Raw genomic sequence first — 17424 nt, 5'->3', positions numbered from 1 at the left:
TCCTTTATTCAGCGACCTAAGTACACCTTTAAGTGTCTAATATTAGGCAGCCATTTACCTAAATCTCACACCTTCCTGTTTTGCAACACGCTTTGGGCTTAGAAACGTCCATCGCTCGGTTGGTGCTGCTGTGCCTAATTGGCAAAGGTTTATGGCTCTCTAATCAGCGCCCTGGAAATAGAGATTTTGGGCACATTCGTTCATGGAGATTAGATAGCATTAACGTAATAGCTTATCAAAATTTTATTACTGAGAGCAGTTAGTAATCCCAACAGGTATCGCTTAAACTTCATTTAAACAGGATGAGAACAGGTTACCAGATGAATACAAATCGCCTCCGCTTTGACATAAAAGAGACATAATTAAAGACAAAATGACTACAGAAATATTAACAGAAGCCTGCGTTTCTTAGAGCTGGAACAAGAGAAAAATGACCCTTCAGAAGGGATGCTTTCGAGGGAATATACGTCCGTCTCCTCCCAGGGCAGTCACAGGGATGTTGGAAATACACACATATTAGAGACAGACAGTTGTGTGTAAACCTGGGAAACTGAAGTTAAATGTACAAAAATAAAAGCTACTAATGGCATTATCTGGAATTATAAACTCCCTAACCTCCACCTTTTATTTGATGATTTTCCACTTTCTGTAGCGACAACAGTGTTTTATAAAAGCTTTATAACACCCCTTTCCTACTTCTTGGGGGATGCTACAATTTGCTAAGTGCACCAAGGATTCGGCTGGCCCAGGGAGAGCGGTGCACCCCAACTGCGTGCTTGCCGCCACCGTTTCGGGAAAACCTGGGAGGGAGCAGGCATAGCCCACGTGCCGGCGTGAAGCGTCCGTGAGAGGATCCCAAGGTGGGAGGGAGCCAACGCCAATAAAGCAGGGTACATTTGGGGGCCCCATTCCCAACCCTTCGAGCCCTCGACACCCAGCCCCAAAGGCTGGCGGGCACCGCTGGCGGGTGGCAGTGTGCCCTAGCACCCTGCCAGCTGTGCGCACATCTGGCGGGCGGCTCTTTGCCTCCGGAGCTCGGTGCTCACCAGCCACGGCGCTGGGCACCGGGAGGTGATGCTCTGCGGCGCGACCCTGCCCGTCGGCGTGGGGAAGCAGGCGTTATCCTCTGCTCCTGCGCATATCTGCCCTCCTCGCACCGGTGGGACGCGCTGCCTTGCCAGGGCTCGCCGGCTCCACGTGGGCGAGCGCTGATCTCTGATGAGACGGGCACAGATGCGACCAGCTGCTGCCGGCTCTCCCGGGCTCGCTGCCTGCGCGGCGGAGCCTGCCTGTCCCCCTCCGGCAGTTTGCACAGCTGACCGTCTTGTTTATCGGCTATCGGGCAACTAAAGCGGTGAAATGAAAAGGTGAAATGAAGCCTGGCCGGGATTTCACCGGAGCAGAGGCTGCGCATGGGCTGCAGCAAGATGCATGCCCCTTTGCTGCTGGGGAGCTTTTGTTCAGCAGCATCTCCAGTGTTACGGGTGCCTTCGCCTTGGGAGCTACCTCTGGGGCACAAAGACACGCGTGTGCCTTGCTCTGCCCCTCGTCTCCTTGTTTTATGGGCTATCGAGCTCATCACAAAAACTTTTTAAAATTATCCCCATTTTCTGATGGTTTTGCTGCAAGGATTTTGCATACATCTGGTCCTCTTCTTGTTGGAATGGGGCTGACTCAGCACTTCTCATTTCCTATGTGTTTTTTTGTAACAGCCAAAGAAAGAGAAAGGATTGAAAGCCTGCTGGTGGCTGCAGGGCTGCCCTTCCCCTCCCCAGCCAGCCAGCCCCAGCCCCGCAGCCCCCCAGCCCCGCAGGTCTCCCCTGGGGATGACACATGGGACGGGGACCACGGAGGTGGGAGCCATCTGGGGCTGGTGGAAGGCTGGATGGAGCGCTCCCCATGCGGGTCCCTGGGGCATCCCCGGGCTGGGACATAGGCGATGCTCGGAGATAACCTCTGCAGGATGTGTGCTGACTTCTGACTTCTGTTTCTGGGCCAAAGTCATCAAGACAGGGGAATAATAATGTCCAGTTCCCACAGATATTTAGGACAAGGCTGGGTAAACAGCGATTTTTTTTCTTTATGGGGCCCAAGCCAAAACCACAGATATCTGGGGGTGGCAAAGAGGTTCGGGTTTGGTACCTTCAAACATCTCTACTGGGGGAAACATCCCATTCAATTAAAACATCCAGCCCAGGGTTTAGCTCCACGTGCCTCCAAGTCCTCTCAAGCCAACACTGATGCTGCCGCCTCCGCTCTGATCGCCTCAGTTTCCCCAACTGTAAATCATTGATCATGCTACTGAGCTTCTCAGTAAGGACATTTAAAGTCGGAGAAAGAAAAGCTCTGTTTCAACCTAAAGTGTCATTGCTGTTGTTGTTATTGGCTTTTAAGTATAAAGCCAGTGTGTTGAAACCTGGGAACTGTACAATTAGGGATGCCTCAAACGCTGTCACATCAACGTCAAGGAACAAGCTGAGCTTTTTCTTTTCCTTTTGACACATCAAGTCTTCAGTCTGTCACCGGCCTTAACCCAAAACTTGCTGTCACGGAGATTTTTATGATATATTAGACATTGCTGATGTGTTTGCAAGCAGGAACAGGGCTGTTCCATTGACCCAGGCCAGAGGGACGGGGTGGTTTGTGGGTGACCGACAGCGCAGATGCTTTCTGCAGATGCTTGTTGAGAGGCACGGATGAGCTCGCTGGCCCCATTGCCGTCTCCAGCATCTCCTTATGTCTAGCTGTGAGCCAGAGGCAGGTGGACATGTAGGGCTGGCTTGATAAAACTCATGTAGATGCGGTGTGTCCCATGTCTTGTGGTGGTGGTAGCTGGACTGTTGGGTTTGACTCCTGTTTGCTTTTCACCTGGAGCGTCCGGATGTTGGGGTCTTTGTCCTTTGACCGCATTCATGGTAAGCACCTGGTAACAGGTCAACCAAAAATGCCAAAGCTGTCCCAAAGGCAGCATCCCCCGAGGGCACAGGGCAAGCTTGCAGCACGTGCCATGTCACTGCGGGGTGCCAGCACCATTATGCCCAGCCCCTCAACGCAATCAAAGCACCAACGGGGCGCCACGGCGATCCTGTGCCCATGCCCGTCTCCCCGCCACAGGTGCCCCATCCCTTGTCCCAAACACCGTGCCACCCGCCGGGTGTAGCTGCGGTGCTGCCGGGCGTCCCAGCGGGATCTCCTCTTGCTCCCCCAGGCTCTTCGCGGTGAAGTGCGCCGGGTGCCTGGAGGCCATCGCGCCCAGCGAGCTGGTGATGCGCGCCCAGAAGAGCGTCTACCACCTGCGCTGCTTCTGCTGCTGCGTCTGCGAGCGGCGCCTGCAGAAGGGCGACGAGTTTGTGCTGAAGGAGGGGCAGCTCCTCTGTAAGGGCGACTACGAGAAGGAGCGGGAGCTGCTGAGCTTGGTGAGCCCGGCTCTGTCGGATTCTGGTAAGGGGCCGCCCGTGCCCGGCGTCTCCCTGGCTGGTCTCGCTCCAAGGCCCCTGTGAGCGCGGTGGGGTCTGGAGGCGAGGTTTTGGCTCGCTGCCCTGAACCTCTGCCCCATGGTCCGAAGGGAAAAGCTCTATAAGCACCATTGCATCCTCCAGCCAGAGTCTCTCCCACCTCAGTGACAAGGGCGTGAGCGGGGACCTCAGCAGGAGAGGGGCTGCAGGACTGGAGGATGCTCTGGGGAGCATCCCATCTCATTAGGCTCATTTCTGTAAGGGTTTGTGCTCCTGGCCTGTGCAGGGCACCAGCACCCCATCCCGAGGGGCGTACAGCCTCCCCAGGCGCAGAAGGGAGAGCCGTGCTGGCCGAAGGTGACTTCTCCCACCTCCTTGCCCGGGGAAATGGAGGAGCTGCCCCTTGTATAAATACACTGTAAATGAGAGTTTTCTTCCTAAAAAAAAAAAAAAATCACGGTCCCAAGCATCCCACCGACTACCTTGGGCTAAACCTTCTGTGTCTCTCCCCTATGCCTCACTGTCCCCGCCTGGGATTCTGGAAAGGCTGAGTGCAAGAAGTGAGCTGCTTCTGCTGTAGCCTCCCTTTTTAATACCGAGGGGAAACTGAGGCACAGAGCTAAAACATGAGCTGGTGGCAGGGAGCCTGCAAATCTTGTGTCCCCAGCGGTGTCCCAGGCAGTCGATGGCTGGAGCCAGACTGCAGACCTGACGTGGTAACACTGCGGGGACACCGCAGAGCCAAGGGGGGGCTGCAGGAGAGGTGGCACCGTGGCTGGAGGTGGGCAGGGGGCTGGCATCCTGCTCCAGCCAGCATGTCACTGCCGGGTTAAGTTGCCCAGAGCATCAGATCAGCATTAAAATATGTATCTACAGTCAATGCAAAAGAAATCTGAATGTTTCCCAGGAAGACAAATTTAGTAAGAAAGCCCAGCAACGGGGGCCGGGGGCGGTGGAAATGATCTGCTAGCAGAAATCTTTGTGTTAATGCCGTCCCCGCAGAGCCCTGCTCCTCGCGAGGCTGCGCGGCCCCACGCCATGCGCCTGGGTCGCTCAGCTCCTCTTAAATACAGTCATCGGGGGAAAATCTGCTTTGCAGAGGGAAGGATTTACCTTCAAAATGCCGTGCTCTGGAAAGGGCTGCTGACAAGCTGGGGGGAGCCTGTCTTTTCCCTGCTAAAGCAAAGCACTGGATTTTAAAAAAAATAGAAATCAGTATTACAATCCCGTTTAGGAGGGGGTTGTTAAGGTGTGAAGCGGGGCAGGTCAGGGGCACGGCAAAGCCCGGTGCTCACCACCAGGCGCAGGCGATGCTGCTGCTGGGAGAAGGTGCGTGGGGGGACAGGGATGGTTTTGGTGGGGATGGAGCAAAAATTGCCCAAAGCCCGTGTTTCTCTTTAATATCGTGCTCCTTCGGAGCGAGAGCCCGGCTGCTTTGCAGCACTGCCTGTGGCTGGCTCTGTCCAAGCTCTGCAACCCCGCTCACTCGAAAGAAAAAATCCTCCCCCCAAATAACGGTGATGATATTTAAAAAATAAAGAGTGAGGCCATGGGAGGAGGTGGCTGAAGGGAGCCGGTGAGTGATGGTCCAATGCTGGAGGAGCTGGAGAGGCAGGAAAGCAGCAGAATCCGGCACGCTGACGCTGGCTCTTGCTTTAGCCCTGGGAAAGTCCTTAATTGATTGAAGAATTATTATTTTTTCCTTCTGGGAAGTGCAGACTCTTTCAGTGAAAATAGGAACCAATGAGGAGACATCATGCAGGAAAATAAGTGAATTGGCCACAATGGTTTGGGTTTATTCCTAGTGGGGGAAAAGGGCAGTTTGGGAAAGGTTGGGAGCTTTTCCTCCCCAGCGACTCATCGGCCTGTGGTCCAGCCCCGCTGCCAGGGGCTCCGGCCAAACGAAAAGCTTCAACTAGCAAAAACCTCCAGGGTAAACACTTATTTTGGTGGAAACTCCAGCTGAGACGCGAGGGATGCAAAGGGCCACAGTTGGAGTCAAAAGGGCACAGCAACCCCTTGGCTAGTTGGAAACACAAACCGAAGCCCCTGGCATCCCCTGGCAGCCCCTGGCTGGGGGGTCCCGGCCCTTCCCATCTTCCCGCAGACCCCATAGCTTAGCCCCACCGCCATCCCTGCCCGGTTTTGGTGGCCGCCAACAGTTTGTCTCGGGATGTCGTGTGGCTCTGGGGACAGTGGCATGGCGGGGGCCAGCCCAGGTGCACATCCCACGTGGATGCTCAGCGTGGTGCGGCTTTGCCCCCTCCTGCTGCATCCCCCCTGGAGACCCCACCACCACGCCGGGGGGTGCAGAGGGGTGTCCCCGCTCCGGCACCGGTCCCGGATCCTCTTCACCAGCAGCATGCGATGTGCTTGTCCAGCCTCTCCCCTGTCCCCCCCCATCGCTGCTTTGAAGCCCCCCGCCCTCCCTCCCCCCGGCCGCCGCGCACCAAAGGCCACTTTATGAGAAAGCGCAGATAAAAAGCGAGCCATATGTTGTCTGTAATCTCCCAAACCCTCGCTTCAATTACTGCCTCCCCCGAGCCTCTGCCGCCCAGCCTAAGTAAACAAGCCCCTCTGAAAGAGGACCCCGCTTTCCAATTAAAAGCGTCCTAACGTTTCGCCTCTCCCTAAATCCTCCCGAGTGAGGAATGTCCTGGCCCCGGCGGCGGGATGCGGGCTCGGCGGGTCGGACCGAGGGCACGCCGCACAATATCCATCACCCCGGCCCCTTCCCAGGTGACGTCAGGGGCAGCCCCAGACACTCATTAATTTCTCCCCCCTCTTCGGCGGGGAAAGGCTTGAAAGGGAGAGTTAATTAAAAGTAATACCCCGCCAAATCCGGCTTCGCTTTTCCTTCTTTCCCTTTGACACTGGGAGGGATTTGGGGAGCAGGTGTTGGAGGGGGGAGGGCTGGGGGGGGCTGCTCCAAGCAGGTTTTCCCCCTTGGCGTGGGTTTTGAGCATCATTTGCTTGATGGAGTCGATGAGCCTCTGGCTCCCCCCTGCCACGCTCTGCCCCTCCCGGACTGGAGGGGATTGGGGCGCTCACCTTGTGTTAGGGTGCAAAGGGGTTCAGGCACCAAAATGTCTCCATTGATTGACATTCCTCTTCCCAATATTTGTAAAAATCTCTACCCTTCCATCAAAATTAAACTGCTTCAGGTTTTCAGGAAAGCAGGCAGCTCAGTGGAGCAGAGCCCCTGCTTGTGCTGGCACTGAGGAGGCAGCGGTGGCCACTGCTCAGCCCCATTAGCCATCAGAGACTCCACACCCTGAGGGTCCCCAGCACTGCGGCTCTCAGACCTACTGCAGTACGACGTCCCTCGTGTTGGGACATGCAAGAAAACAGCAGTTTGTCTTTCCCGTTGCCGCTGCTGCCGTGGGCATGCCGTGGATGTGCCATGGGCGAGCAGGGAGCTGGCAGCAGCAGCAAGGCTCTGGCTCCCGGGGGCGAGCACCCAGCTCTGGGCTGTTTGGGGACTGCCAGCATGAAGATCTCTCCCTGTCCCAGCCCTCTCAGCCCTTGTCACAGAGAAGGTCTCCGTATCGGCTGGTGAGCCCAGGAGAGAGCCCAGCAGCGTGGAGGGAAGAGGTAACTGATACCTGAGAGCGTCCTTGCTCCTCCGCTGGGATCATCACCTCCCCTCGCCCCAGAGATCTGCTCCTGTCTTTCCCCATTCCCAACTGGGCTGCCGTTGGATTTACGCTTTTCTGATGTGTGTGATCCATGATTAGCTCTTGCCATGGGCTTCGACCTGACCTGCTTTCGCCATTAATTACTCTGAGCCAGGCTCACAACCTCCTGGTGCATCCCCATCTCCCGGAGACACGGCAGCCCTGGGACGGGACTTGGGCCAAGCACAGCCTTGCAACTTGCGTCTCTGTCAAACCAGCACTTCAGCTCTGTTATCGATTCCTGAACGGATGGTGGAGGAACTTTCTGGAAAAGGCTGTAAGTGATTTACGGCTCGTGAGAGAGAAGGACCTGTGCTGTCAAACGTGCATTACAGCCCTCCCGCACCGGCTGAGCAAGCGAGGTCATTGACACGGTGGTGATGCAGTAAATAAGGAGGACTGGTAAGAGGCAGGGCAGTGCTGCCTGCTTTCCCGGAGCAGCTCCTGCCCGAAGGCCCCACAGCCCCGAGCGGCAGAGAGCCACAGGGAGATACACACCAGTGCCTGGGAACGCAATGGAGCAGCACATTGCAGCAAGTGCCTGAGGGGTGAAGCTTGAAGAAGCCTGGACTTCTGTCCAGGGAGATTTAAAACTCCACGGAAGGGGGGAAATATAGGCGAAAAGGTGCCCCTTATATTTGTGATTAAAGGTCTGTGCTCTAAATGGAGTTGACCTCCATGGTAGGGCAAATCAGGAGGGGTTTGCGAGGTCTTGGCTAACATGTTGCCCTCTCTGAGCATCTCTGCTCACCCTGCACCCTGACCTCCCCCAGCCTGGGCTGTCCGGGCAGAGGGATCAGATGCCTGGTCACCAGCTGGGCTGGGGGACAGCCCGGGGCACAGTGGTCCTCGATGTCTGCTGTCCCCTTGCATGGATGCGACCTGGGTGTCTCTGTCCAGATGTGTTCCCAGCTGTGGCCTGGCAAGAAATCCCTGTGGAGCAGGCAGGGATTTGGGACCGATGGAGGGAAAATCAGGTGTCCCAGGGTTTCACATTGCAGCTGCTCAGACTGTTGGGGAAAAGAAGAACCAAAAAGCGCATCTGCTGGCTGAGCAGCCCCAAACTGAGTCACAGCAGCTCTCCCCCTTGCTGAGCTGCCATGGGGCAGCCAGCTCCAAACCTCAGCTCCTCACACACATTCACAAGAGGATTCCCACCAACACCAGCTTGTTTTAAGTCCCCTGGATTATTTTGGACGTGCTGGAAAATGATGTGTGCTGCCCGTTGTCTGTAAAGGACCTGCTTTTTTTTTCCCCCCTTAGGCAAAAGTGATGATGAAGACAGCATCTGCAAAATGGGCCAAGCCTCGGGGAAGGGCACCGAGGATGGGAAGGATCACAAGCGGCCCAAGAGACCCCGGACGATCCTGACAACGCAGCAGCGGAGAGCGTTCAAGGCATCGTTTGAGGTCTCCTCCAAGCCCTGCAGGAAGGTATGGGGAGAAGGGCCCACGCTCAGCCGCCTCCAGCCCCTGGGGATGTCCTGGATGCTGGGCAAGGACTTGCTCCAGCTGCTCTGTCCCCTCCTAAAGTCCTCCTGAAAAGCTGAGTGGGCTGAGACACCGCTGTCATTCCTCTCTCCAAGGTGAGGGAGACGCTGGCGGCCGAGACGGGGCTGAGCGTCCGCGTGGTGCAGGTCTGGTTCCAGAACCAGCGAGCAAAGGTGGGTACAAGGGGTAGCCCCCCACCAGCACCCAGTGCCGGGGCTCCCCTCCCTCCACACTTTGGCCAGGGGATGATTTCACCCTGTTTTTTCCCCTTCTCGCTCAGATGAAGAAGCTCGCCAGGAGGCAGCAGCAGCAGCAGCAGGATCAGCAAAACACACAGCGCCTGAGCTCAGGTACCCCCCTCGCACCCAGCTCTCCCTGAGCTCAGAGTCCCCCTATTTCCCAGCCCTCTTCAGGCTTCCCAAGGGAGCTGGGCCCCCCAAAAAGCAGCAGCCCAACTGTGCCGACGACTTGCTCTTTATCTTCCAGCCCAGACGAACGGCGGTGGCAGCGCGGGGCTGGAGGGGATGCTGAACCCCTACACCACTCTGCCCCCACCCCAGCAGCTGCTGGGCATGGAGCAAAGCGTCTACGGCTCTGACCCCTTCCGGCAAGGGCTCACCCCACCGCAGATGCCCGGAGACCACATGCACCCCTACGGTAAGGCTCCAGGGTTTGCTTCTTGCCTTCTGTCCTTCGAAGAGATGCTGGGTCATGGCGGGGGGCTGTGTGGTGGGGGCATGCGTGGGGGATGCAGTGATTTCTGGGAAGACAGCGGTCCCCTCTTCCCTAAATCCTTACGCTGCAAAAGCTGGGGGTACCAGGCACTGTCAAGGTGCCGGAGGAGAAAGCACGCTCTGAAGTCCTTCTGCTCCTGCCCTGCTTCCCAAGGTGCCGAGCCCCTCTTCCACGACTTGGATAGCGATGATACCTCACTGAGCAACCTGGGTGACTGCTTCCTCGCCACGGCGGACACGGGGCCACTCCAGGCACGAGTGGGGAACCCCATCGACCACCTCTACTCCATGCAGAACTCCTACTTCACCTCCTGAGCGCGGCGTGGTCCCCGGCATGGGGCAGCTGCCACCGCTGTGCTGCGCCAGGAGGGGCTGCAGAGCCCCCGGGGTTGGGAGGGAGGGGGAAGCGACACTGCTGGGATGCTGTCAAACAATATGTTGTAGCTTGGGATTCCCAAGGAGCGAGTTAAGTTATGGGTTGCATAGTTTCATGTTTCTCTTAGGAGCCTAGGATTAGGGACAGGAGTGGTTTTTGCAGCTGGCTGGTGGATTTTCAAATTTCAAACGGGGAACCAAATTTCTCATTTCGGCAGGGGGAAAGGCAGGGGGAGGGGGAAACCCTTCCCGTGGGAGCATCCCAGTGCCATATCCCTTCCGCACCGCCTTCGGTCGGAGCGGCAGAAAGAGCAAACTGCTGATCTTCACGGGGGTAGCCCGCCGCATCAGCTGGACTTTGAAATTTGAAAAGCTGACAATGCTTTGGGGAAGCACGGGGAAAATTTCGCTGTGGGATTTTCCCTCTGTTCCCTCGACCAGCTTGAGCGCTTGCTGTTTAAACACAGGGACTTTTAAGATAGATGTTCCCATGCGAATATAGAAAGCTAGAAACCCCTAACATCGTCCCCGTCCCCGAGGACGGGGCTGTGTGTGTGTATGTGTGTGTGTGTGGGCACGCATGTGTGTGTGTGCAGAGCCGTGTGGCTGTGGGTGATGTACTGCACAGCCACACCTGCCAGATTGTATCAACAAAGTTTATTTCTAAGTCTATCAGAAATTTACTGTACAGCAAAATTAACTTTATTTTCAGCGTGAACCATATTTAAGGAAATACTCAATGCACTTAAGTTATAAGATGAAATAATTTACTTTTTATAAACATTAAGTTTAGGTTGCAAAAGCCCAGTGGCAGGGAAGGAACATCAGTTCATTTCAGGTGATACGTTTGGGTTTCGGGATTGGTTATTTTTGGTGCTCTCAGGTTGCCCCACTGGTTTTGAGGTGCAGTTGAAACCCAAAGCAGGGCTGGCTCCAGGGACCTGCTCCTCTGCCAGCAGATCGATGGGGACAGCACGGTGGCCAGGTCCTGTCCCCACCGCTGGACATGTCCAGAAGGTCGGTGTGGGATGGACGACGCTGCTGGAGCTGGTGGACATCCCGGCCCATCGGGGCTCAGCCATGCTTCTCTGCATCACCTCTCTCCTTCCCACGGCAGGAGCCAGCCTGCCTCCGCCAGTGACCCCATCCCATACCCTCAAATATGGGTGCTAGACCAGTGTGAACTGCTGTCCTGGCTCTGGAAAACACCGCAGCCCGTATCGCCACCCCTCGGGCAAAGGAGAAAGGAGGGAGAGCCCTGCATTTCCCACCCCATGCTCAGGTTCATCCCTGCCAGAGCCGTGGGAACCTGGGGAAAGTTCTCCTTAGGGTCGAGCCTTCAGCTGACCCTCACCTCATCCCCACTCTCGTTTTCATGCGTTGTGTCCTTTTGTGCTGCTGTTCACAAATGATGTAAGCAACAACCTGTAAAGACATGCAAGTGACTGTGAGGCTCAAAACTCTGGCTCATCGCCACCGTATGATCTGACACTGAATGTAGCGGGGTCCGGAGATGGCTGACCCGGCGGGAGATGCTGACACACTGTCAGAAATCGCGTACCAAGATGAAATTAAACAGACAAAAAAATCTCTGGAAAAAAAAAAAGCCTGGTCTTTTTTTGCATGGGGTGTCCCCTTGACTCGGAGAGGGAAGGGTTTGAATCGTCTCCAAAGTCAGCAAGGTGTTGGGTAGGGTATAGCAAGACTGCAGGGGAAGCTTCTGCTCCTTGGGTTTTTGATATCAAATATTCTCTGGTCTGGGACTGAACTGGCCCTTGAGGGTCCTCCATGGCCAACGGACAGAGATTGGTGGATCTGGAAGGTGACACGTCTATCTCTGGCTCCCACTTGAGGTGGCAGTGAGGGGCTTGCTGGGGCTCTCCACCGAGCACAGCAGGACTGTGCAGGACTAGCTCAGCTGTGCACAACCAACTTGTAGACATCTGTAGGCAGCGGAGGTGACTCTCAGCCAAAATGACAAAAGAAGAAGGGAGGCCAGACACCAGGCACCCTTCTTTACGACAAGGAGGGATCTTGTAGAAAAGATGGGGAAAAAGAGAAAAAGAAAGGTGTTTTGCGTGTTTGCCAGCTCTCTGCATGGGCTCATGTGTGTTTGTGCCACCAGAAAACTCTGCTTCATGTTTACACCTGCCCACAGTGTTTCTATGCTCTTAGCATTGAAGGAGAGCTGGAGAGGCCAGGACAGCCAGGTTACTAGCAAAACATTTTCCCAAACGCATGAGCTCTTGGCTTAAAATGCCCTGCAGACCTCATTGGTACCTTCACATCCCTGGCTGCCATCTCAGCTCACTGAGCAGAGCATGGCTGGGAGGCATTCATCCTCCTCCAGGGCAGCGGGACTGCAGGAGTGGGAAAGCATTTCTGCGGGCCAGGTTACCCATAAGTGCTCTCACCTGGACTATCACTTCACCATGAACCCCAGCCCTCCATGGCAAGGCCATGGGCAACTCCATGTTAGGACTGCCTAAAAGATATGGGTGGGTATTTCCCAATAGGAGTTGCTCTCATCGCAGCTCCCTGACGTGGAGAGGTTCCACGAATATGTGCTGGTGCCACCAAATTGGGGATGGGGATCCACAACTCATTGTCTGAGATGTTCAAAACAAGGTGTTCTCCTTCCTGCCCTTCATCAGTCACTGCTCTGCTGTTCCTGTGCTATAAAATGTTTTCCAAGTCCAACCTGCAGAAAAAAAACATTCTAAAATGGTGTGACTGTGTGAAGAAAACTTGTGATTTTTACTTTGCAAGTTGCAGTTTCCTAGGAACAGCCTGGATTTCTTGGGTTGGTTTGGGGTTTTGCTCTCTTTCAGGACAGAAGAGCATGGGACCTGACCCTATGAACGCCAACTGCTGCAAACCCCCCCAGCAGCCCCGGCCCAGCAGCGTCAAGTTTGTTCCAGTCACCCAGTCATGTCTTGGGATGGGGTGCTGGGCAGCCTGCCTGACCCAAACTGCTCGGGACTGTGTTCTTGGTCATCCTGCAGCTGAGTGTTTGCCCTTGCTCCCCAAAATTAAGACTTATTTTTAATCACTGCACAGGCTCTCTTTTCTCTCAACAATAACGTTTTGATTACAAAACATCTCTGAGCCCTTATCTGGCCTCTGTTGCCTCAGACATGAGCTGAAAAAGCACAGAAAGAAGGCCGGAGAAATGTCTAACATGTAGGAGAAGGCTTTCCATGGAGAATTAAATAAGCTGTATTGAGCTGCAAGGTCTTCTTTTCCAGTAGAAGTACCTCACCTGTGCCTGCTTGCTCATTTGGGATGTAATTAGTGAGTCACCAGGTGAAGGTGTTGCAGGAGGGAGGGTAAAACCCTATAAGAGCAGGATTCACAGGTTGCCTAGGTTTGGGAGGAGGTGGGAAGATGTGCCCTAGGAAGCTGCCTGGCCTGATTTGAGATGATCTTGTGAAGGACAGCAGGGTAGGTGCTTGTGTGCAAATTTTTGCTGTGTTTCTAAAGCCCTTGCTCTTTCTAAGAGAGAATTATGTGTTGGGGAATTTCTTTGTAGAGGCTGTGTACTTTGCTCTTGCAAAGCACAAGGGTGATACCTGTTATAAGGGCTAGTATTTTTTAATGTTGGCTAAGCGTAATTTTTTAGCTGGTTGTCTCCAAACCCAGCTTCTGGGTGGATGACATGGAAAGGCAAAATCCTATCTTTTAGTTTTGGATTTTGGCACAGGAGGGCTCCGCAGCAGCAGGGAAAAGGGTTGGACCTGTCCTGGCATGGACAGGTTGGGGAAATTATGGCTTCAGACTTCTCTGTCGCTGGGCTTGGTGGTCTTGGAGCAATGCTGGCTGGTGCTAGTGGAGCAGAGGGGATCTGGGCTGGGGTGAGGCTGATAGTCACTGGGAGCAGAGAAGAGCTTTGCTTGTGGAAAGGGGGCAGATCTGGGGGAGGTGGAGTATATGTGGTGTGGAGGAGCTGCTGTGACCCATGAAGCCAGCATGAGTCTGATTTGCAGGATCCAGCTGTAGGCAATGGCTTGGTTAAAACCACCCTGGCTTGCAACAGAAAAATGGATGTTTTCATTAACGGTTATTAAAATTGCCTTAAAAATTCCCCTCACTTGGAAGCTTCTCAAAAATTCATGTTTAAAGTTTTTTTTAAAAAAATCTTTTAAAGATAAAAGGTTTGTCTTCCCCACCCACAGCTATCTCCTATTTGAAAAATGTTCACCTACATCAGTCTGGCTTTCCATCAGCCTAACTATCAATTTACACTTACCAAATTACTTACCCCAAAATAAAACCCCCATAAAATGCATGTCATACAGACTGGTTGCCTACTTTTAAAATCTTGCAAAAATGTAATGACATGCCATAATAACAGTATCTCAAGGTGTGTGTGTGTATATGTATCAAATTATTATATATAGTATATAATTTTGGGGGAGGATCAGTGTTATGGAAGGGGGCAGATCTTTGCCTAGTAAAATCAGCGGAATTCGTGGTCTTAAACCTGTCCTCCTTCTGCAAGTTGGCCTGTGTGCTTGACACAACCCGAATGCAAGTCCAGCTTGCAATTGTGCAATGCAGCAGCAGATGTAGGTCCTCCTGTCATCTGGATTTCATATTCTGTTGTGCCTTATTTCAGGGTGTGGAAGGATCCTGCCAAAACAAAACTGGCTGGGCCTTATCTTCTGCAGATGATCGAGTCACTGCATGGCAGATGACTTCTTGTTCAGGCTGGGTGGGTTGTTGGATGTCCCTGGGCGGGTGGTGGGTTTGCCATGTTCAGGACTGCCCCCCCCCCCCCCCCCCCCCCGGGATGTACTTTCATGGTGCTGCTTTGCACATTGTGCTCCATGTCTGAGCCTGCTCTTGGCCTGGGGAGTGACTCCCTGGGACAAATGATATCTTCTTGTTAAAGCCAGGAAGAACAGAACAAGGTCTGACATGAAAACAGGCTCTACCTTGCTCTCCAAGGCAAGGGCAATGCCAGGAAAAGGTTGGGACCTGACCTTTGTCTCTAGTGACTCAAAACAAAGCCCCCTCTGTTCAGGCACTGCTCGGTGGCCAAGGAAAGATCAAGTCAGAGATTACTTTTCAGTTGAGGGCACTGATTAGATGATACTGATAGCCAGGAACGAGCTAGCTCTGAGTGATATTATGTTAATTAACTTGCTCTTTGTGAATGGATGGTACAGGAGCTTGTGGCAGATGCAAGCTGGAGTGAAACTCAAAATGGTATTGGCCAATACTGGCTGGGTTTGCATCTGGAGATTTAAATCTTGATGGTATTTGTGGGAGACTTGTAGTGTGCAGACGTAGGAGCTGGAGCGAGCAAGCAACCTTCCTGGAAGCATGTCACCTTGGTAGCAGATGCTGTCTAGGAAAACCACCTCCAGTTGAAGGGTTGGATCCTTGCCTTGCTCAAAATGGCCTGGCTCAGCATGTAACTGAAGTCAGTGGAGCTGTGCTGGCTCCTGCCAGCTGAGATGTGGGCACTAAGAGGACCCCAAAGCAGACAGCTTCCTAGCAAAGAAGAGCTAGGTACAGTGAGGAGGCCCATGTGTGAACCCAAGTGCACAGCCACCTCCCCAGCCCCTTGCTGCACAGGGTGTTTGCATGCTGGTAGGGTAGGGGCTGCTTTTTGTGTGTGATGTGGGCATGAACTCGTATCCAAAAAAAGCCTGCAGGAGAGTTTCTCATGTACCCACATCAGTGGGTCGTCTTTCTGCACATCTGAGGTGGAGAGGGCATGAATCCCAGGGAAGCCACAGGCAGGGTCTTTCCCTGGAGCTGGACATGGGAGGTAGCAAACGCTGCTTTTCTGGTGGGAAAAGAGGAAAGCTTTGGTTGCTTCTGTCACCTTTCCAGAGCGAAATCATTTGCCAGATGTCCGATATCTACACTGATGCTGTTCTGGGCACAAAATGTCACCCATCATTAGAAAACGCTTGTCTTGTGACACATGATAGGGCTCAAACCACTGAGGATGAGTGCCTTGGCCTTATGGTAGTTCTGTGAGCAAGGTCCCAGGTAACACCAGCTGTCCAAATCTGTGACTTGCATTTGCTAAGTCTTTTCTTCCGCTGCTCATCATCTGCACGGAAAGTTCATTTTCAAAAAAAAGCTTTATGAAATGGTGAAGGCTTGCAATGGAAAGGCAGGAAAAGGGCTAGAAGCTCTTCAGGTGTAAAAAGGTGAATAATAGCTTCTTATCTTGTTGGAGATCAGACCAAATTCTTGTCTCCATTCCTCTGAGTGGCAATGTGTTGGTCATGAAAAGGTTATCTTGTCAGCTGTAGACCTCCTAGACACTGATGTGGAGGTTGACATGTGCTTGCCTGGTTGACGTGTATAAGTTCACAGGCTGAGGACGAGCATATCCAACTGCAAACCATGTCAAAACACTCCAAGTGATCAAATACTGACAGCACTTTCGGTGAAGAACAGCAGATTCCCACTGCCTCGGGCCCTCGGAGCTGCTGCTTCAGAGGGGAGATCAGATTTCTCCTCTGATGGCCCCGAGAACAGGGAGCTCATTCAGAGGGATGCTTGGTGGATTGAACCATGGTCTCAGGGCGGAGTAAATCCGTGGCAGGAGGCAGGCAGACCTGCCTAGAGACCTGACAGAGATGGGAGCTGGTGGGGAACACCAGCAAGCAGTGCCCTAGAGTCCTTATCAACTTGGTGGCTTCAAGTGAGGTGAAGAGCTAATAACCCTTTTCTGACCAGTCTTATTTAGGACTCTTAGAGAGCCCAGACAGGATTAGTGCTGTGGAGAGCTGAGCTTTGGCATCTCAGATCAGTGCTCTGAAACTGGCTGGCCCCCAGCAGCTCTGGCTCTCCTCTTGCCTCTGTTCCTTGCAGTATGGATGCAATAATATCTGTTTTGGAGAGGAGGGGCTGTGAAGGGAGGTATCCATGGAGCCTCGGGCTTCTCTGTGCTTTCCCAAGAGCATCTGTGAGGAAACAAGTCTGTGCTCAACACAAGCTCAAAATAATATGTGAGCATAGAGGGCCCTGAGGCTGCGCACAGAGAGTGAGGAGGAGATGGGAAACAGTGAGCAACCACCCGTTTGCTGAACGAGGCAGGGACCGTATGGAAAATATAGCATGAGATCATGGAACTAGAGGTGTAGTGTAATGGCTGTGCCTTGGGTGGCTAATTATGTTGTCCTGACAACCTCAAGCTGGTGTCCCAGGGCTGGAGGGTTTGGCTCTGCAGCTGAGTGCATGTAGGTATTTGGGAAGTAACTGGAGAGCCCCTGAGGAGTTTGGGAAGAGGCAACTAGTGAAACTCTTCCAAAAGGATTAGCTGGAGCTTGCTAGAAGCTATAACTGACTGTTGGCTGCTCTGTCTCCTCCTGGAGTAGGCGGAGGAGTGAGGAAGGAGCGGTGACATCCCAGTGCTGCCAGCAGAAGACCTGGGGGCTGGAGCACATGAAGCCTCATCCCGTGGGGTAAAGACTGCCTTTGCAGGAAGCTCTTCAACAAAGGCTGGGGTGGCAGAGCTGGAGACAGGGCGAGAAGCTCAGGCAGGACACAGTGGTTAAAGGACAGTGGCAAATGTGGCAGAGCAGCGCATCTAAAAAAGGGGATGTCAGCTGCAGGTGGGACCAGGGTGGTTGGGGAAGATGAGGCAGTCACTTCCCTGTTAAGATAAAAGGAGCAGCCCCACCATGGGTGACTAGGAGGCCTAAGGAGAGGCACTGTGAACCAT

At 53.7% G+C, this 17424-nt stretch overlaps 2 protein-coding genes across 3 annotated transcripts in view; one reads left to right on the top strand and one right to left on the bottom strand.

The window, feature by feature from the left end:
- Positions 1-9671, top strand: part of LMX1A (LIM homeobox transcription factor 1 alpha) — a 44328-nt gene extending 34657 nt beyond the window's left edge. For both annotated transcript variants that reach the window (XM_050900738.1, XM_050900739.1), the window contains exons 3-8: positions 3209-3441; positions 8396-8565; positions 8718-8795; positions 8903-8972; positions 9109-9279; positions 9511-9671. In XM_050900738.1, coding sequence (XP_050756695.1) covers positions 3209-3441; positions 8396-8565; positions 8718-8795; positions 8903-8972; positions 9109-9279; positions 9511-9671 — 883 coding nt within the window. The remainder of the gene's footprint in view (positions 1-3208; positions 3442-8395; positions 8566-8717; positions 8796-8902; positions 8973-9108; positions 9280-9510) is intronic.
- The window catches only part of ALDH9A1 (aldehyde dehydrogenase 9 family member A1), a 533528-nt gene that overhangs the window by 113948 nt on the left and 402156 nt on the right, over positions 1-17424 (bottom strand). The gene's annotated exons all lie outside the window — the stretch shown is intronic.

The sequence above is a fragment of the Gymnogyps californianus genome, chromosome 8 (assembly GCF_018139145.2).
Source record: "Gymnogyps californianus isolate 813 chromosome 8, ASM1813914v2, whole genome shotgun sequence".
Lineage (NCBI taxonomy): Eukaryota > Metazoa > Chordata > Aves > Accipitriformes > Cathartidae > Gymnogyps > Gymnogyps californianus.
Note: the sequence above shows the minus strand (reverse complement) of the source record. Positions and strands in the feature narration are given on the sequence as shown.